Source organism: Ranitomeya variabilis, chromosome 8 (assembly GCF_051348905.1).
Source record: "Ranitomeya variabilis isolate aRanVar5 chromosome 8, aRanVar5.hap1, whole genome shotgun sequence".
Lineage (NCBI taxonomy): Eukaryota > Metazoa > Chordata > Amphibia > Anura > Dendrobatidae > Ranitomeya > Ranitomeya variabilis.
In genome coordinates this window covers 108,121,311-108,140,878 of record NC_135239.1, presented here as the reverse complement: position 1 = coordinate 108,140,878, position 19,568 = coordinate 108,121,311, and the positions used below count along the sequence as shown (strand labels likewise).

The following is a 19,568-nucleotide window of genomic DNA, read 5'->3' as shown; positions in this document are numbered from 1 at the left end:
GTGTTTGCAGACTTGGTATGTACTTTTGAGACCCTCTGCCATTGGGGTCATAACACAAGCCCCCAACAAATAATAACGGTGAGGTAAGAGGAAAAGACAAACGTAAGAATGAGCTAAGTATTTAGCAAAGAGAGGCCCACTAGCTAATAGCAGAATATAGTAAGATGACTTATATGGTCAGCAAAAACCCTATCAAAATATCCACGCTGGATATTCAAGAACCCCCGAACCGTCTAACGCCCCGGGGGGAGAACACCAGCCCCCTAGAGCTTCCAGCAAAGTCAGGAATCACATTTAGTACAAGCTGGACAAAAATAAGAGCAAAGCAAATAACCAAAAAACAAAGAAGCAAGACTTAGCTTAATTTTGCACGAACCAGGACCAGCAGACAGGAGCAAACAGAAATGATCTGATTACAACGATGCCAGGCACTGGACTAAGGATCCAGGAAGTTTATATAGCAACACCCCTGGACTAACGGCCCAGGTGGGTGCCAAACTGAGGAAAGACAATCCCAGAGTCATATCACTAGTAACCACAAGAGGGAGCCAAAAAGTCTAATTCACAACAGGACACGTTACGGTACTATCTGCTGGGTCATAAATTCAGACTGATATCTGACCATGCCCCACTAAAATGGATGAGGGAAACAAGGGGTAGAAATGCTAGGGTCACCCGTTGGTTCTTAGCCCTGCAGGACTTCAGTTTCCATGTGGAATATAGGGCCGGAAAGCTGCATGGTAATGCGGATGCCCTATCAAGAATCCCTTGTTTAGTGGGAAAAAGTGCCAAGCCCCACGGCTTTAGGCAGAGGGGGGAGGTATGTAGCATGGCTAAAGGGTGTGTAGTCGATGGGAGGTATGTGCCACATAAGTGCCTTGTTGCTGTAATGTAGTCCGGAGTATTTCTTGATATTACCATGTATATATGTGTGTTCAGGACCTGTGGTGATGTCAGACCACATGGCTAATCATGTGATGGGTTACTGGGTGTGGTTAGCTTTATATAAGACAGGCTAACCCTTAACACAGGGGGATATGTGTGGAGCTGCTAGCCTCCAGTGTGTTAAGGCTCCAGCACTGGGCCTGAAGGAATGGACAGTTGTTTTTCCCTTTTGCCTGAGTTAAAGGCTATTTGTTTTCCTGTTTATGCTAAACTGGTTTATGAAGCAATAAACCCTCTGAACTTTAAAGGAACGTCCCTCCTGAGTGTCAGCCATCGCACCTGAGTGAGTGACATCCCTACAATATATCTATCTATAGATATATCTATAGATACATAGATGTTTCTATCCATATATCTGGCTGCTTTCACACATCAGGTTTTTGCCGTCAGGCACAATCTGGCGAGTTTTGAAAAAAACGGATCCATTTTTTTCCGCCGGATCCGTTTTTTTCTCATAGAGTTGTATTAGTGCCGGATTGCGCCTGATGGCCACACGTTTCATCCGTTTTTTGCTGGATCGGTCAAAAAAGCTGTTACCGCTGGACGGAAAACACATACAGAGGAACGTTTTTTCTGTCCGGTGAAAAAACGCACAGCGACGGATCCGGCAAAAAACATGAAACTGAGATGTGAAATGATGAATCCGGCCTCGGAATCCGTTTTTTCATGCATGTTTCCTTTCAAATCATGCACATTTTCCATTTATTTATTTATTTCCAAAAACTGCATCAAAACCGCGCAAAAACCGCACCAAAAACAGCATCAAAACTGCACCAAAAACTGCATCAAAACCTGTTGCAGTTTTGCAGTTATGGTGCGGTTTTGATGGAGTTTTTGGTGCGGTTTTGATACAGTTTTTGGTGTGGTTTTTGCATGGTTTTGATGCAGTTTTTGGTGCGGTTTTGGTGCAGTGTTGATGCAATTTTGGTGCGGTTTTGATGCAGTTTTTGGTGCGGTTTTGATGTAGTTTTTGGTGCAGTTTTGATGCGTTTTTATGCAGTTTTTTGCACGGTTTTGATGCATTTATTAATTCGCTTTTGGTGCGGTTTTTGCCCGGTTTTTATGCGTTTTGGTGCGTTTTTGAAAGCTCAATAAAGATGTATTATTGAACAAAAAAAAAAGATTTGTGATGTCATTGTCCAACCTCCTCTTTTACATTTGTCCAACCCACACTCCATTACACACACAGATAGATAGATGATAGATTAAATGGATAGCGTAGAGTGTGTGTCCACTGTCCAGATTACATCCGAATTAGTTGCAGATTGGATGCTGCGTACTTGTAGTCCCATCGGATGATGCCTGCACACACACCCCAAAAGACCCCCCTCACAGCCCCACACACACCCGAACAGCCCCGCACACACCCGAACAGTCCCGCACACACCCGAACAGCCCCACACACACACGAACAGTCCCACACACATCCGAACAGCCCGCAGATCCAGCACACACATACACGCACACAGTCACCGCCCACATTCCGCCCACACACTCCCCTCCTCCCGAACTGCAGCATTTCTCGGACCCACATCCGCAGCAAACCTGCAGATCTTTTTTACATCTGCGGTTTTGCTGCGGATGTGCCCGAATCAATGAAAGTCTAAGGGTGCAGAAACGCTGCAGATCCACAGAAAAGGAGTGACATGCAGCGAGAAAAAAAAGCTGCGTTTCAGTGCGGCTTTTTCCTCAGCATGTGCACAAGTCTGCGGCTCCCATAGACTTACATTGATTGTGCACTACACTGCGGATTTGATGCAATTCTGTGCGGCAAAAAATGCTGCGGATCTGCAATCAAATCCGCAACGTGTGCACACAGCGTTAGCATTTAGTGAACCTAGCAAAAAAGCCAAGCAAAAAACAAGTGTGGGATTGCACTTTTTTTGCAATTTCATTGCACTTTGAATTTTTTTCACATTTTCTGTTACACGACATGGTAAAACCAATGGTGTTGTTCAAAAGTAGAACTTGTCCTGCAAAAGATTTGCCCTCACATGGCCATATTGACGGAAAAATTATGGCTCTGGAAAGAAGGGGAGCGATAAACAAAAACAAAAAAGCTCCAGGGGTGAAGCGGTTTAGAAACATGGATATGGACATATCTATGGAAATAGACATAGATATATAGATATATCTGTATGTATCTATCTATCCATCCCATATCTATCTATCTATCTATCTATCTATCTATTTTAATATTTTTTACAGGTGATTGATGGCTTCGCGGATCAAGGTGATGGTGAGTATGTACTCTGTTTTATGTACTGTATGTGTTGTGCATATGTACTGTATGTCTATATGTATGTGTTGTATGTACTGTTGCATGTAGTATGTTGTATGTACTGTATGTCATATGTTGTATGTTGTATGCACTGTTGTATGTCATATGTTGTATGTACTGTATGTCATATGTTGTATGTACTGTTGTATGTCATATGTTGTATGCACTGTATGTCATATGTTGTATATACTGTATGTTGTATGTAGTATGTTCTGTGTGTCACATGTTGTATATTGTATGTACTGCATGTCATATGTTGTATGTACTGTATGTCATATGTTGTATGTACTGTTGTATGTTGTATGTACTGTTGTATGTCATATGTTATATGTACTGTATGTCATTTGTTGTATGTACTGTATGTTTTATGTAGTATGTTCTGTGTGTCATATGTTGTATGTAGTATGTTCTGTATGTCATATGTTGTATGTAGTATGTTCTGTATGTCATATGTTGTATGTACTGTATGCTGTATGTAGTATGTTCTGTATGCCATATGTTGTATGTACTGTATGTTATATGTTGTATGTTCTGTTGTATGTACAGTATGTACTGTATGTTATATGTTGTATATACTGTATGTTGTATGTATGTGTTTGGTTTTTTTTACATTCAACACATTAGCCGGATGATGGGACTACTCCTGTCCCACCACTGGCTAATGCGTCAATCAATGTCACTGTAGCAGGCATAGCCCGATGGGACTTGTAATCCCATCAGACGATGCCTGCACACACAAACACACACACAAGGACAGCGCCACACACACCTGCACAGCACCACACACACCCGGACAGCGCCGGACAGCGCCGCACAGCGCTGCACACACCTGGACAGCCCCGCACACACCCAGACAGTCCACAGACTCCCCCAGACAGCCCGCAGACACCCCGGCAGACCCACTGACAGCCCGCAGACCCCGCCTGCACACACATACAGGCACACACTTCCCTCCTCCCGATCTGCAGCATTTCCCCTGCAGCTAAACCGCAGATATTTTTTACATCTGCAGTTTTGCTGTGGATGTGCCTGACTCAATGCAAGTCTATGGGTGCAGAAACGCTGCAGATCCGCACAAAGAATTGACATGCTGCGGAAAAAACAAAGCTGCGTTCCCGTGCGTTTGTTTCCGCAGTATGTGCACAGCGGGTTTGGTTTTCCATAGGTTAGCATGCTACTGTTAAACGCATGGAAAACTGCTACAGATCCGCAGCATCAAAAACGCTGCGGATCTGCGGGAAAATCCACATAGCCTTAGAGTCAGGGTAGAAGGAGATGGAAACTACAGGACATTGAAGATGACTGGAGACATGTAGCACAAAGTAATTGGAAGTCGGGAAAATTGCTCTGACCTACAGATCCAGCGGGACAGTTGCGATTTTGGAGGAGCTGTCCCTTCGGATCTGTAACAGTTAGGAGCTATTTTCAGAAATTTTTCACTTGCGCAAAACAACGGTCCAAGAGTCATCATTGTGTGTTTGATCCGTGTGTCTGTTTCTACCATCAGAGTTTCATCAATGATTTAAAAAATGGATAAATGACAAAGTTTCTCCTATCATTTACAATGTTAATCACAGATATCACACAAACTGTATGCTGATGCCTTCTGTGTGATGTCAATTTTCATAGATCCATAAACTTGTATGGGTAATTTTTCATCTGTACCTCCTGAAAAATGTTCATATCTGGTCCACAAAAAACACAGACATGTGAACAACCCCATAGACTAAAATGGGTATGGGTTCTATCCGTGAAAAGCACAGAATATACTGTATATGTGAAAAACTGACATCTAAATGAGGCCTCTGACAGTGTTTTACAGGAAAAAATGACTCTCTAAGCTTAATTTTAGCTTAGATAAAAGGATGCAATAAAAAAACAAAATCTGAACTGAGTTAAAAGACATTATAGATTTTACAACAACTTCTCCAATATCTTGATCTGCACATATGAGGTTAAGAGATAATACATCCACATTGTGCTAGACAGGGGTGGAAAGGGCCCACGAGTCACATTGACTTTGGAGGCCAAATGTTCAACTCCATGTGAATATCACATTACTAGTGATGAGCGAGCACTAAAATGCTTGGGTGCTTGTTGCTCGGGTCGAGCAGATTAGAATACTCGGGCACTCGGCCAGAGCAACGAGCCCAATGTAAGTCTATGGGAGACCTGAGTATTTTTACTGTGATCCCCCCTGGGGGTCCTGTTAAGGTCTGCAAATGATGGAAACATTGCTCAAATGACACAGGAACATCATGGGCATTGCCCCTGGAAGCATTCCTGACTCCTAGTTCACAGCTTTAAACCATTTTTTCCGAGATTCATGCCATTTGTGGCACCATTTTTCCCGGTGCCACAAAAAACACACTAAAGCGAAACCAAAACGGATTTTGCTGGGAAATATGTTAAGGTACATCCTTTGCAGGTTAATGACTTGCCTGTAAGGCCAAATTATTAACCCCAGAATGAAAATTTCCTCCCCCACTTAGGCTTAGTTCAGGCGCAGCATTTTTGAAGCATTTTTCAACTTTAACATTGCTTTCAACCACTACAAATGCGTTCACTGGGAAATGTCATTGCAACATTTAGCCACCCTAGCTGGCCATGTGGTGTGTGCCCAATTCACAATTCATGCCCAATTCCCCAATGTGGGTTCCTTTTTTTACAAAATAAAATAGTGCCATCACAGCCCCCTTGCCCAAAATACACTGTACAGAGCACGTTCATCCTGGTGATCTAGTGGCAGTTAAAGGACACATTGCAGGAGACAGAATGAAGAAGTAGGCCCAATGTAATATCATGCCCAATTCCCCAATGTGGGGTCCTTTTTTTTTTACAATTTACAATAGTGCCATCACAGCCACCTTGCCCAAAATGCACCGGCCTATAACAGTACAGAGCACGTTCACCCTGGTCATCTAGTGGTTCTGGATGATGAGGATGAGGATACGGAGGAGGATATGGAGGAGGATAACAGCAAACAGACCAAATCTGGAAGCGTATACCCATGTGTGGTTGTGAAGAGGTGCATGAGAATACACCTCCCCAAAAGAGAGAATGTATTTGAGGTTATGTTTCGCTGTTTTCACTTGGTGGTGTACAGAAGTATTTCCCAATCCAGCCCTTGTTCATTTTTATAAGAGTCAGCATGTCAGCATTTTCAGTTGACAAGCGGATGCGGTAATGTTATAATTCCACCAGGGGCACTAAAAACCCGCTCAGACAGAACGCTAGCAGCAGGGCAGGCCAGGACCTCCAAGGCGTATAGAGCCAGTTCATGCCACATGTCCAGCTTGGATACCGAATAATTAAAAGGCACAGAGGAATCATGGAGGACTTTTGTATGATCTGTAAGGTACTCCCTCACCATCTTCCCAAACATTGCACTTCTTGTGATAGCGACCCTTGCCTCTGTGCTGTCATGATGGGAGGGCCTGAGAAAACTGTCCCAGAACTTTGCCATTGTTCACTTGCCTGCGCTGGATTGTACTTCTGTCTCTCTCGCTTGGACTCCTTGGTTGTACAACAAACTCTGACGGCTGCTGCTAGCGTTCTCACATGGGAATTTTCTAAGTAATTCCACTACAAGGGGCCTCTGGTACTGCAACAAATTAGTACACCTCTCTGCTTATGGCAAAAGAGATTGAAAGTTCTCCTTGTAGCGTGGGTCTAGAAGTGTCACCCACCAGTGATGAGTGTCTCCCAAAATTTTTATATTGCGAGGGTCACGTGAAACGCAGCGCAACATAAAGTCAGCCATGCGTGCCAGACTGCAAACAGGAAGGACTACCGTGTCCTCACCAACAGGATGACTTACCATGTTGACCTCCTCCTCGTCATCCTCATCCTCCTCCTCCCTGTCCTCAGGCCATCCCCGCTGAACAGATGGTATGACAACTGTGCTTTTAGTACCGTCTATAGCACATGAAAGTAGCTCCTGTTCTTCCTCCTCATTGCCTACCAATCCACATTGAGAAGACATGAGACTGGGCTGAGTGTAATCCCCCTGTATGGTTCCTTGCTCCATGTCCTCATGCTCTGCCTGCAATGCATCCTCTTTAATTGTGAGCAGAGAGGTTTTCAGAATGCTGAGAAGTGGGAAGGTGACACTAATTATGACGTCATCGCCGCTCACCATCTTGGTGCAGTCCTCAAAGTTTTGGAGGATGGTACATATGTCGGAAATCCATGTCCACTCCTGAGGTCTTATGTGTAGAGTCTGAACAGAATATTGACGGCCTTGTTGATGTTGGTAGTCAACAACTGCCCTCTTCTGCTAACAAATCCTTTCCCACATATGCAGCATAGAGTTCCAGCGCATGGGGATATCACACACCAGCTGGTGAGCTTGAAGCTGCAAATGCTGCTGAAGCATGGCAAGGGCGGCTGAAGATGTAGCTGACTTTCTAAAATGGGCACACAGACGGCGTACTTTCACTTGCAGATCCGGCAGCTTCGGGTAGCTTTTCAGAAAACGTTGAATCACGAGGTTAAGCACATGGGCCAAGCAAGGTACGTGTGTGAGCTCACCTTGCCTCAGAGCTGCCACCAGGTTACGGCCATTGTCACACACGACCATGCCTGGCTGTAGGTTCAGCAGTGTCATCCAAACATCTGACTGCTCTTTCAGTGCTGTCCACAACTCTTCTGCATTGTGCGGTTTGTCACCTATGCAGATTAGCTTCAGAACAGCCTGTTGCCGCTTGGCTGAGGCAGTGCTGTAGTCCTTCCAGCTTCTGACTGATGTGTTGATTTCAGAGATGGAAGATGAAGAGGAGGAGGAGGAGGTGCAGGAGTTGTAGACTGTGGGGACAACCCTGATTGATGTAGGGCCAGCACTCCTCAGCGTGGGGAGGATGTGTTCCATCCCAAGGTCCGACTGGGTCCCGGCTTCCACTATGTTAACCCAGTGTGCCATCAGTGAGATGTGCCATCCCTGCCTACAAGCACTCGTCCACGTGTCCTTGGTGGACTTTCCCTGTAACAGCATTAAGGGCACGGGTAATGTTGTGGGACACATGCTGGTGTAATGCCGGTATGGCACACTGGGAGAAATAGGTTGCGGAAAGTTTCTGTCTCAACAAGCCTAAAAGGCAGCATTTCTAGTGCAAGCAGAAGAGAAATATAAGAAGTTAGGACTGTGGCCTGTGGGGCGTGGCTGGGTATTTCCGCTTGCGTTCCAAAGACTGGGTTATAGACAACTGATGGCTCTGCTGGGACAAGGATGTGGATGGACTTTATGATGGTGCTGCTTGACTGTGGGCTACAACAGATGCAGGGCTAGAGGCATCTTCACATGCACGGTGTACTGGGGATTGGCTTCTACGCAAAGCAGTGGAAGAAGCAGTGTGGTGACCTGCAGACAGTGGTCCTGGAGTCTGGGGTTCGGCCCACAAAGTCGGGTGCTTTGCTGCCATGTGCCTGATCATGCTGGTGGTGGTCAGGCTGGTTGTTTTGCTACCCCTGCTGATGCGGGCATGGCAGGTGCTGCAAATGGCCTGTTTGGGGTTATCTGCAGAGTCTTTAAAAAATAACCAGACTCAGGAAGATCTAACAGTTGGAATGGCAACTTCCCTCGTGTTGGTGTTATGGGGAATAGATGCACACCTTCTGTCTGTGGCCACCACACTGCTTCTTCCTGCTTGTTGTGGTGATATGCCTCCTTCCCCATGTGTGCTGCTGCTCTCACTCTGCATGTTCTGCTGCCAGGTTGGGTCAGTCACATAGTCATCCACCACCTCGTCTTCCACATCCACACCCTGCTCCTCCTCCTGACTTTCTGGAAATTGTGTCTCATCATCGTCCACCTCTTCTGACACTTTCCTACCATCGCCTTCGTGTGACCGGGGATGGTCAAAGCTTTGGGCATCTCTACATGTGATCTTATCTGTCCTCACTTCAAGTTGACCGGCCGAGAGTTCTGAATCTTGAAATGTAAAACTGGACAGCTCTTCATAGTGTCCAAGTGTGGGATCAGTTGTCTCAGGGCACTCGACATGGTGGGAGGAAGGAGGATCAGGGTGAGGAATATCCGGGCCATACTCACGGCTACTCAGACTTGACTGTGTGGAGGACATGGTGGTGATGGTGTTGGCTAAGTGACTGGAAGCATTATCCGCTATCCACCCAACAACCGTTTCACACTGCTCTGGCTTCAATAGTGGTGTGCTGTGGTCCCTAAGAAACTAGGACAGGAAGGTTGAGCGAGAAGATGTGGCTCTTTGTTGTTGCCCACTTTCACCTTGGCCACGGCCTCGTCCTCTGCATGCACCATCATCTTCACGTCCACTTCCCCATCCCTTGCCTTGCCCATTTTAAATGGACTACTGCACTATTTCAAATGCTCAACACAAATATATTTATTGGTAGCAAAATAATATCTGATCAGAATGCCTGCAAATCTACGATTTTTCAAATCCAAACACCAGGCAGGCCTCAGCCTGACATATCAGACTGTATTCAATTTTTGGGGGCTTTTCTGTGAAGTTCATTTTTGCAAAATTGTGCTGTATATAAGTAGAGTAACAGACAGCAAATAAAAGGGTACACTGGCCTACAATGCCCAAACTTGGAGCAGGCAGATATATGAGGGCTCTCACGGAAATACCACACTGGCAAATATGTGCCCTTTTTATATTTTTTTATGCTAAACAGTGCTGTATATAATTTCAGTAACAGACAGCAAAATAAGTGGTCCTCCGGCCTACAATGACCAAACTTGGAGGAGGCAGATACATGAGGGCTCTCACGGAAATACCACACAGGCAAATATGTGCCCTTTTTATATTTTTTTATGCTAAACAATGCTGTATATAATTTCAGTAACAGACAGCAATAAAGTGGTCCTCCGGCCTACAATGACCAAACTTGGAGCACGCAGATATATGAGGGCTCTCACGGAAATACCACACTATCAAATATGTGTCCTTTTTATATTTTGTTAGGCTAAATAGTGCTGTATATAATTTGAGTAACAAACAGCAAAAAAAGTGGTCTACCGGCCTACAATAACCAAACTTGGAGCATGCAGATATGTGAGGGCACTCACGGAAATGCCACACTGGCAAATATGTGGCCTTTTTATTTTTTTTTACGCTAAATAGTGCTGTATATAATTTCAGTATCAGACGGCAAAAAAAGTGGTCTTCCGGCCTACAATGACCAAACTTAGAGCATTCAGATATATGAGGGCTGTCACGGAAAGACCACACAGGCAAATATGTAGCCTTTTGATATTTTTAAATGCTAAATAGTGCTGTACATAATTAGAGTAACAGACAGCAAAAAAAGTGGTCTTACGGCCTACAATGACCAAACTTGGAGCACGCAGATATATGAGGGCTCTCACAGAAATACCACACTGGCAAATATGTGGCCTGTTTTTTATTTCAGACCACAGTCTGCAGTATAAAGCGAAGCCCAAACTTTTCAACCTCTGGTCAATGGACTGTCACAACTGAAAAGTATGGAGATCAAGAAGTCACTGTATTTGATGCTGTGATGATCTGTACAGGACATCATACATTTCCTAACTTACCATTATCTTCTTTTCCAGGTAATTATGTCTATTATCACAATATCCTATATTATAGTCTAAAATAGAATCATAGAATGTTAGTGTTGGAAGGGATTGCCAGGGTCTGTCCAGCCTATGTTTGAAGACTTCAATTGAAGGAGAACTCACCACCTCTAGTGGCAGCCTGTTCCACTTATTGATCACCCTCACTGTCAAAAAGTTTTTCTAATATCTAATCTGTATCTTCTCCGTTTCATTCCATTCCTTTTTGTGTTTCCATGTGCAAATGAGAATAAGGATGATTCCTCTATTCTGTGCTATCCCTTCAGATATTTGTAGACAGCTATTAGTCTCCTCTTAACCTTCTTTTTTTGCAAACTAAACATTCCCAGATCTTTTAACTGTTCCTTGCAGGACATACTTTGCAGTTTGCTCACTATCCTGGTAGTTGTTCTCTGAACTTGCTCCAGTTTGTTAATGTCTTCTTTAAAATGTGGTGCCCAGAACTGGACACAGTATTCCAGATGAGGCCTGACCAAGGAGGAGTAGAGGGGGATAATTACTTCATGTGATCTAGACTGTATGCATTTCTTAATACATCCTAGAACTGTGTTTGCCTTATTTTGCTGATGCATCACACTGTTGACTCAAGTGCAGTCTGTGATCTATTAGTATACCCAAGTCTTTTTCATGCGTGCTGTTGCTTAGTTCTATTCCTTCCATTGTGTAGATGTAATTCTCTTTTTTCTTGTCCAGATGCAGAATCTATCATCTCTCCCTGTTAAATGCAATTCTATTAGTCACTGCTCATTGTTCAAGCTTATCTAGATCCTTTTTAATCCTTTGTCTGTCTTTTCTAGTGTTAGCTATCCCTCCTAGCTTTGCATTGTGAGCAAATTTGATTCATTTACCTTCAGGTCCCTTACCTAGATCCTTTATAAAAATATTGAACAACACTGGGGCCAGCACAGAGCCTTGTAGTTCTCCACTTGAAACACTCTAACAATTGTATGTGCAACCATTTTTCACCACTGTTTGAGTACAATCACTGAGCCAGTTATGAGTCCACTGAACAGTAGCCTTGTCAATCCCATACTTCGTCATCTTTTTCAATAAGGATAGTATGATATACTTTATCAAATGCTTTACTGAAGTCGAGATATACTATATCTACCGCATTTCCTTGTGTCACTCAGTCAGTGATTCCATCATAGAAGGAAATTAGATTAGTCTGGCATGACTTGTTTGCTACAAACTCATTGTGGCTCTGATTAATTACTGTATTCTTATCAAAGTACTTACATGCTGTTTAAAAATAATAAGGTACTGACTCATCCAAGGGTTTACACCAGTGGCATAATATTTCTGTACAGCATGTACAGTGGGGAAAATAGTATTTGATCCCTTGATTTTATAAGTTTGCCCACTGACAAAGACATGAACAGTCTATAATTTTAAGGATAATTTAATTTAAATTGAGAGATAGAATATCAAAAATAAAATTCAGAAAATAAAATTGTATAAATTATATAAATTTATTTGCATTTTGCAGTGAGAAATAAGTATTTGATACCCCACCAACCATTAAGAGTTATGGCTCCTACAGACGAGTTAGATGCTCCTAATAAACTTGTTACATGTATTAAAGAAAGCTGTCTTTCATAGACACCTTTATAAATATATATTTACAGCTCTGGCAAAAATTAAGAGACCACCACATCAAAACCCTGTCATGGGCAGCCCAATCTCCTGACCTGAATCCCATTGAAAACCTCCGGAATGTAATCAAGAGGATGATGGATAGCCACAAGCCATCAAACAAAGAAGAACTGCTTAAATTTTTGCTCCAGAAGCAGTGTGAAACACTGATGGAAAGCATGCCAAGACTCATGAAAGCTGTAATTAAAAATCATGGTTATTCCAAAAAATATTGATTTCTGAACTCCTCCTGAGTTAAAACATTAGTATTGTTGTTTCTAAATGATTATGAACTTGTTTTGTTTGCACTATGTGAGGTCTAAAAGCACTGTTTGTTTTTTTAAATTTGACCATTTTTCTTTGTAAAAAAAAAATACAAAATTAATTGCTTGGAAATTCAGAGTCATGTTGTCAGAAGTTTATAGAATAAATGAACAATTTACATTTTACTCAAAAATATACCTATAAAGAGAAAAACACACAACATTTTGCAGTGGTCTCTCAATTTTTGCCTGAGCTGTATATACACTGCTCAAAAAAATAAAGGGGACACTAAAATCCCACATCCAAGATATCACTGAATGAAATATTCCAGTTGTAAATCTCTATTCATTACATAGTGGAATGTGTTGAGCACAATAAAACCTAAAAATTATCAATGTAAATCACAACTAATATCCCACGGAGGTCTGGAGTTGGAATGATGGTCAAAATCAAAGTGGAAAATGAAGTTACAGGCTGATCCAACTTCAGTGGAAATGCCTCAAGACAAGGAAATTATGCTCAGTAGTGTGTGTGGCCTTCACGTGCCTGAATGACCTCTCTACAATGCCTGGGCATGCGGCGGATGGTCTCCTGAGGGATCTCCTCCCTGACCTGTAGTAAAGCATCCGCTCCTAGACAGTCTGTTGTGCAACGTGACGTTGGTGGATGGTGCGAGACATGATTTCACAGATGTGTTCAATCAGATTCAGGTCTGTGGAACGGGCGGGCCAGTCTGTAGCTTCAATGCCTTCATCTTGCAGGAACTGCTGACACACTCCAGCCACATGAGGTCTGGCATTGTCCTGCATTAGGAGGAACCCAGTGCCAACTGCACCAGCATATGGTCTCACAAGTGGTCTGAGGATCTCATCTTGGTTCCTAATGGCAGTCAGGTTACCTCTGGCGAGCACATAAAGGGCTGTGCGGCCCTCCAAAGAAATGCAACCCCACTGCTAAACCGGTCATTTTGAAGGATGTTGCAGGCAGCAGATGGCTCTCCATGGCGTCTCCAGACTCTGTCATGTCTGTCACATGTGCTCAGTGTGAACCTGCTTTCATCTGTGAAGAGCACAGGGTGCCAGTGGCAAATTTGCCAATCCTGGTGATCAGTGGCAAATTCCAAGTGTCCTGCACGGTGTGGGGTTATGAGCACAACCCCCATCTGTGGACTTCGGGCACTCATACCATCCTCATGGAGTCAGTTTCTAACCGTTTGTGCAGACACATGCATATTTGTGGCCAGCTGGAGGTCATTTTGCAGGGCTCTGGCAGTGCTCCTCCTGTTCCTTGTTGCACAAAGGCTGAGGTAGCGGTCCTGCTGCTGGGTTGTTGCCCTCCTACTGCCCCCTCCACATCTCTTGGTGTACTGGCCTGTCTCCTGGTACTGCCTCCAGCCTCTGGACTCTACGCTGACAGACACAGCAAACGTTCTTGCAACAGCTCACATTGATGTACCATCCTGGATGAGCTGCACTACCTGAGCCACTTGTGTGAGTTGTAGAGTCCATCTCATGCTACCACAAGTGTGAAAGCACAACTAACATTCAAAAGTGACCAAAACATCAGCCAGAAAGCATTGGTACTGAGATGTGGTCTGTGGTCCCCACCTGCAGAACCACTCCTTTATTGAGTGTGTCTTGATAATTGCCAATAATTTCCTTCTGTTGTCTATTCCATTTCCACAACAGCATATGAAATTGATTGTCAAACAGTTTTGCTTCCTAAGTGGACAGTTTGATTTCACAGAAGTTTGATTTACTTGAAGTTTAATTCTGTTCTTTAAGTGTTCCCTTTATTTTTTTGAGCAGTGTATATGTACAGTACCTTGCAAAAGTATTCAGCCCCTGGAACATTTCAACCTATTCTCACATATCATGCTCCAAACATAAAGATACCAAATGTAAATTTTTGGTGAAGAATCAACAAGTGTAACACAATTGTGAAGTTGAACGAAATGTATTGATTATTTTAAATTTTTGTGGAAATTCAAAAACTGATATGTGGGGCGTGCAATATTATTTGGCCCCTTTACTTTCAGTGCAGCAAATTCACTCCAGAAGTTCATTGTGGATCTCTGAATGATCCAATGTTGTCCTAAATGCCTAATGATGATAAATATAATCCACCTGTGTGTAATCAAGTCTCCGTATAAATGCACCTGCTCTGTGATAGTTTCAGGGTTCTGTTTGAAGCAAAGAGAGCATCATGAAGACCAAGGAACACAACAGGCAGGTCCATGATACTGTTGTGGAGAAGTTTAAAGCTGGACTTGGATACAAAATGATTTCCAAAACTTTAAACATCCCAAGGAGCACTGTGTAAGCGATCTTATTGAAATGGAAGGAGTATCATACCACTGCAAATCTACCAAGACCCGGCCGTCCCACTAAACTTTAATCTCAAACAAGGAGAAGACTGATCAGAGATGCAGCTAAGAGGCCCATGATTACTCTGGATGAACTGCAGAGATCTACAGCTGAGGTGGGACAGTCTGTCCATAGGACAACAATCAGTCGTATACTGCACAAATCTGGCCTTTATGGAAGAGTGGCAAGAAGAAAGCCATTTCTCAAAGATATCCATAAAAAGTGTTGTTTAAAGTTTGCAACAAGCCACCTGGGAGACACACCAAACATGTGGAAGAAGGTGCTCTGGTCAGATGAAACCAAAATCAGACTTTTTGGCAACAATGCCAAACAATATGTTTGGCGTAAAGGCAACACAGCTCATCACCCTGAGCACACCATCCCCACTGTCAAACATGGTGGTGGCAGCATCATGGTTTGGGCCTGCTTTTCTTCAGCAGGGACAGGGAAGATGGTTAAAATTGATGGGAAGATGGATGGAGCCAAATACAGGACCATTCTTGAAGAAAACCTGTTGGAGTCTGCAAAAGACCTGAGACTGTTACGGAGATTTGTTTTCCAACAAGACAATTATCCCAAACATAAAGCAAAATCTACAATGGAATGGTTCACAAATAAATGTATCCAGGTGGTAGAATGGCCAAGTCAAAGTCCAGACCTCAATCCAATTGAGAATCTGTGGAAAGAGCTGAAAACTGCTGTTCAAAAACTATCTCCATTAAACCTCACTGAGCTCAAGCTGTTTGCCAAGGAAGAATTGGCAAGAATTTCAGTCTTTCGATGTACAAAACTGATAGAGACATACCTCAAGCGACTTGCAGCTGTAAGCGCAGCAAAAGGTGGAGCAACAAAGTATTAAGTTAAAGGGGCCGAATAATATTGCACGCCCCACTTTCAGTTTTTGAATTTCCACAAAAATTTAAAATAACCAATAAATTTCGTTCAACTTCACAATTGTATTCCACTTCTTGTTGATTCTTCACCAAAAATTTACATTTGGTATCTTTATGTTTGAAGCATGATATGTGGGAAAAGGTTGAAAAGTTCCAAGGGGCCGAATACTTTCGCAAGGCACTGTACATATACTAACGTGTTCAATTCTACCTAGATGGTTGCTGGTCAAGGGTGGAATCAGGTCTATATATTATGCAGTTACTGTAAAAGCGCCCAGTAACCTGCCTATAATATAAAGCAAAAAAACAGAAACGGTCTCATAGAAGGGGATCACCACACATATGGAAAAGGCACTAGTAAAGACACAACTTTATTAAGACACCATATACAAGTAGCAAAAATACAGACAGTTAAAAACATTTAAAAACATATACTTTATACAAAAGGCCCATAATTAGGCTACAACCCACACACAGGACTGAACAATAAATGCTAAATACTCTCATGGACAAAGGTGGCTGATACCCCCATGCCTACATAGACAGCTCTGCCCCTCTCACAAGTGTATAATAATGATGTCAAAATGTACTATAACAAACATGAGGTAACAGAGCCCTATTAGTACACAAAGTGTCCGCATAGAAACACCCAAGCAGAAAAGTAGCGAAGTACACTAAGTCCTGAGGGGTGGGCACACCTCACAATCAGTAAAAACTGATGTATATAGGCTGGAAGGCTGTAAATAGTGTGAAGTAATCACAATCCCAAAGCCTTCATGGCACTGAAAAAAGATGACACAGCTGCACATAGACCAAACAAACTGAGCATACCAAGGCAAGGTAACCAATGAAACCCAGATGCGATGTGCAGAGCGGGTGTGCAAGCAGACAAAGTCCTGGTTGGGGCTGTGCAACAGCCCAACGCGTGTCGCCACCTACAAGTGGCTTTGTCAGTTACCCCTGACGAAGCCACTTGTAGGTGGCGACACGCGTTGGGCTGTTGCACAGCCCCAACCAGGACTTTGTCTGCTTGCACACCCGCTCTGCACATCGCATCTGGGTTTCATTGGTTACCTTGCCTTGGTATGCTCAGTTTGTTTGGTCTATGTGCAGCTGTGTCATCTTTTTTCAGTGCCATGAAGGCTTTGGGATTGTGATTACTTCACACTATTTACAGCCTTCCAGCCTATATACATCAGTTTTTACTGATTGTGAGGTGTGCCCACCCCTCAGGACTTAGTGTACTTCGCTACTTTTCTGCTTGGGTGTTTCTATGCGGACACTTTGTGTACTAATAGGGCTCTGTTACCTCATGTTTGTTATAGTACATTTTGACATCATTATTATACACTTGTGAGAGGGGCAGAGCTGTCTATGTAGGCATGGGGGTATCAGCCACCTTTGTCCATGAGAGTATTTAGCATTTATTGTTCAGTCCTGTGTGTGTGGGTTGTAGCCTTATTATGGGCCTTTTGTATAAAGTATATGTTTTTAAATGTTTTTAACTGTCTGTATTTTTGCTACTTGTATATGGTGTCTTAATAAACTTGTGTCTTTACTAGTGCCTTTTCCATATGTGTGGTGATCCCCTTCTATGAGACCGTTTCTGTTTTTTTGCTTTATATTATTGGTTCGTATGTAGGTCTCGGTGTGATCCCACTGACCGTGGTGCCCCCTCATAGCTTTTTTAATACAGTAACCTGCCTAGTAGCGAGAGTAGTCTTTGCCTTGTCCATTAATCGTTAATGAATTGTTTGATTGTCCTGACAATTAGTGGCAGTGGTGACATATTTTCGTGATCTCCCTGACAAATTTTTGGCAGCAGTATTATTGGTAATGTCGGTCCCTGACAAATTAGTCCCAAGCGGATTGCTGTTCTTCACAGTACTGATAACAGTTAGACTTTAGTGCAAGTATGGGCAGACCGTTAATATGTCACAGTAGCAGGACGAAGCTCAGCAGAAGAACAAAGTTACTAAAACAGAACTGTGAGTCAAAGAGGATTACGTGCCCCCCAGCAAATAGAAAGTAAAAACCTGTGCAGCAGTACACTGCTGAAGATCAAAGTTGAGAATAACCCTTTAACTCTTTCACGACATGTGCCGTACTAGTACTATGCATGTCATGTCTCCCCCTTTGATGTGGGCTCCAGCAGTTAGCCCACATCTTTCCCGGCACATGTCAGCTGTTTATTAATCCATTAAATGCCATTGTCAAATGCATACAGCGGCATTTAACAAGCGCTTCCGGCAATTGCGCCGGATATCCGCCCATCGGTGACCCCCGTCACTTTACTGTGAGTCACCGATGGGTTGATATGACAACTAGAGGTCTCCTGGAGACCTCTAAGGTTGTCACTGCCTGATTGCCATAAGCGTCCCTCGGTGGTCGGCGCTCATAGCAAGTGAGGTATTCTGCTACATACTGATCATTGCCTGTATATAGCAAAACTGATCGGGTTATGGCAGCTTCTAGTCTCCCATGGAGACTATTGAAGTATGCCAAAAGTAAAAGAAAAATGTTTTTACAAATATTACAAAAATAGAAAAAAATTAAAGTTTAAATCATCCCCGTTTCGGCCCATTCAAAATAAAACAGTTAAAAAAAAATCAAACATATTCATATTTGGTATCGCTGAGTTCAGAATCGACTGATCTATCAGTATAAAAAAAATTATCCACAGAAAAAAGTAAGTTGAATCCAGCAGGATTGAAGTTAAAACCAGTCTCTGTTTATTTCTTTATTAAAAATATGGTACACCACTCCAAAATATGAAACATGTGAATATTTCACAGCATGTCACGCACAATTTCAAAGTATAGCAACGTTATTCCGACGCGTTTCGACCAAAGTCTTAATCATGGCATGTCTGAACTGGAACTAAACAGATTTTATGGTTCCTACCATGGGAACATCACAACTGCGTCCAATTTGCTAATTTTTTTTTTCTCAAACAACACCTGCAAATAGCTGCAACATTAGCATTAGGTATTACAAGATTTAAACCATACAAAAAAAAGGAAGGAAAACCAAAAAAAATATAAAAAGCAAAAATAATACTTACCGTATATACTCGAGTATAAGCCGAGATTTTCAGCCCATTTTTTTAGGCTGAAAGTCCCCCGCTCGGCTTATACTCAAGACATACCCAGGGGTCGGCAGGGGAGGGGGAGTGGGGGCTGGCTAATTATACTCACCTACTCCTGGCGTGGTCCCTGCAAGTCCCTGGCGCCCCAGCTTCTTCCTGTACTGAGAGGTCACATGGTACCGCTCATTACAGTAATGAATATGCTGCTCCACCTCTCATAGGGGTGGAGCCGCATATTCATTACTGTAATGAGCGGTAACGGTGAATATAGGAAGAAGCTGCGGCTCCGGGGAAGCAAGGACTGCACCGCGCCAGGAGCAGGTGAGTATAACGGGGAGGGGAGTGCAACGCTGTGCGATATTCACCTGCTCTTCATTCTGGCGCCGCTCCATCTTCAGCATCTTCTGCAGTGACACTCAGGTCAGAGGGCGCGGTGACGTGGTTAGTGCGCACCCTCTGCCTGAACGTCAGTGCAGAAGACACTGAAGATGGAGCGGCGCCGGAACGAGGAGCA

The 19,568-nt window shown here is 43.3% G+C and overlaps 1 protein-coding gene across 7 annotated transcripts in view; it reads left to right on the top strand.

The window, feature by feature from the left end:
• LOC143788704 (flavin-containing monooxygenase 5-like) overlaps positions 1-19,568 on the top strand; it is a 269,606-nt gene that overhangs the window by 215,187 nt on the left and 34,851 nt on the right. For all 7 annotated transcript variants that reach the window (XM_077278536.1, XM_077278535.1, XM_077278537.1 and 4 more), the window contains one exon: positions 10,622-10,784. In XM_077278536.1, the coding sequence (XP_077134651.1) occupies positions 10,622-10,784 (163 nt within the window). The remainder of the gene's footprint in view (positions 1-10,621; positions 10,785-19,568) is intronic.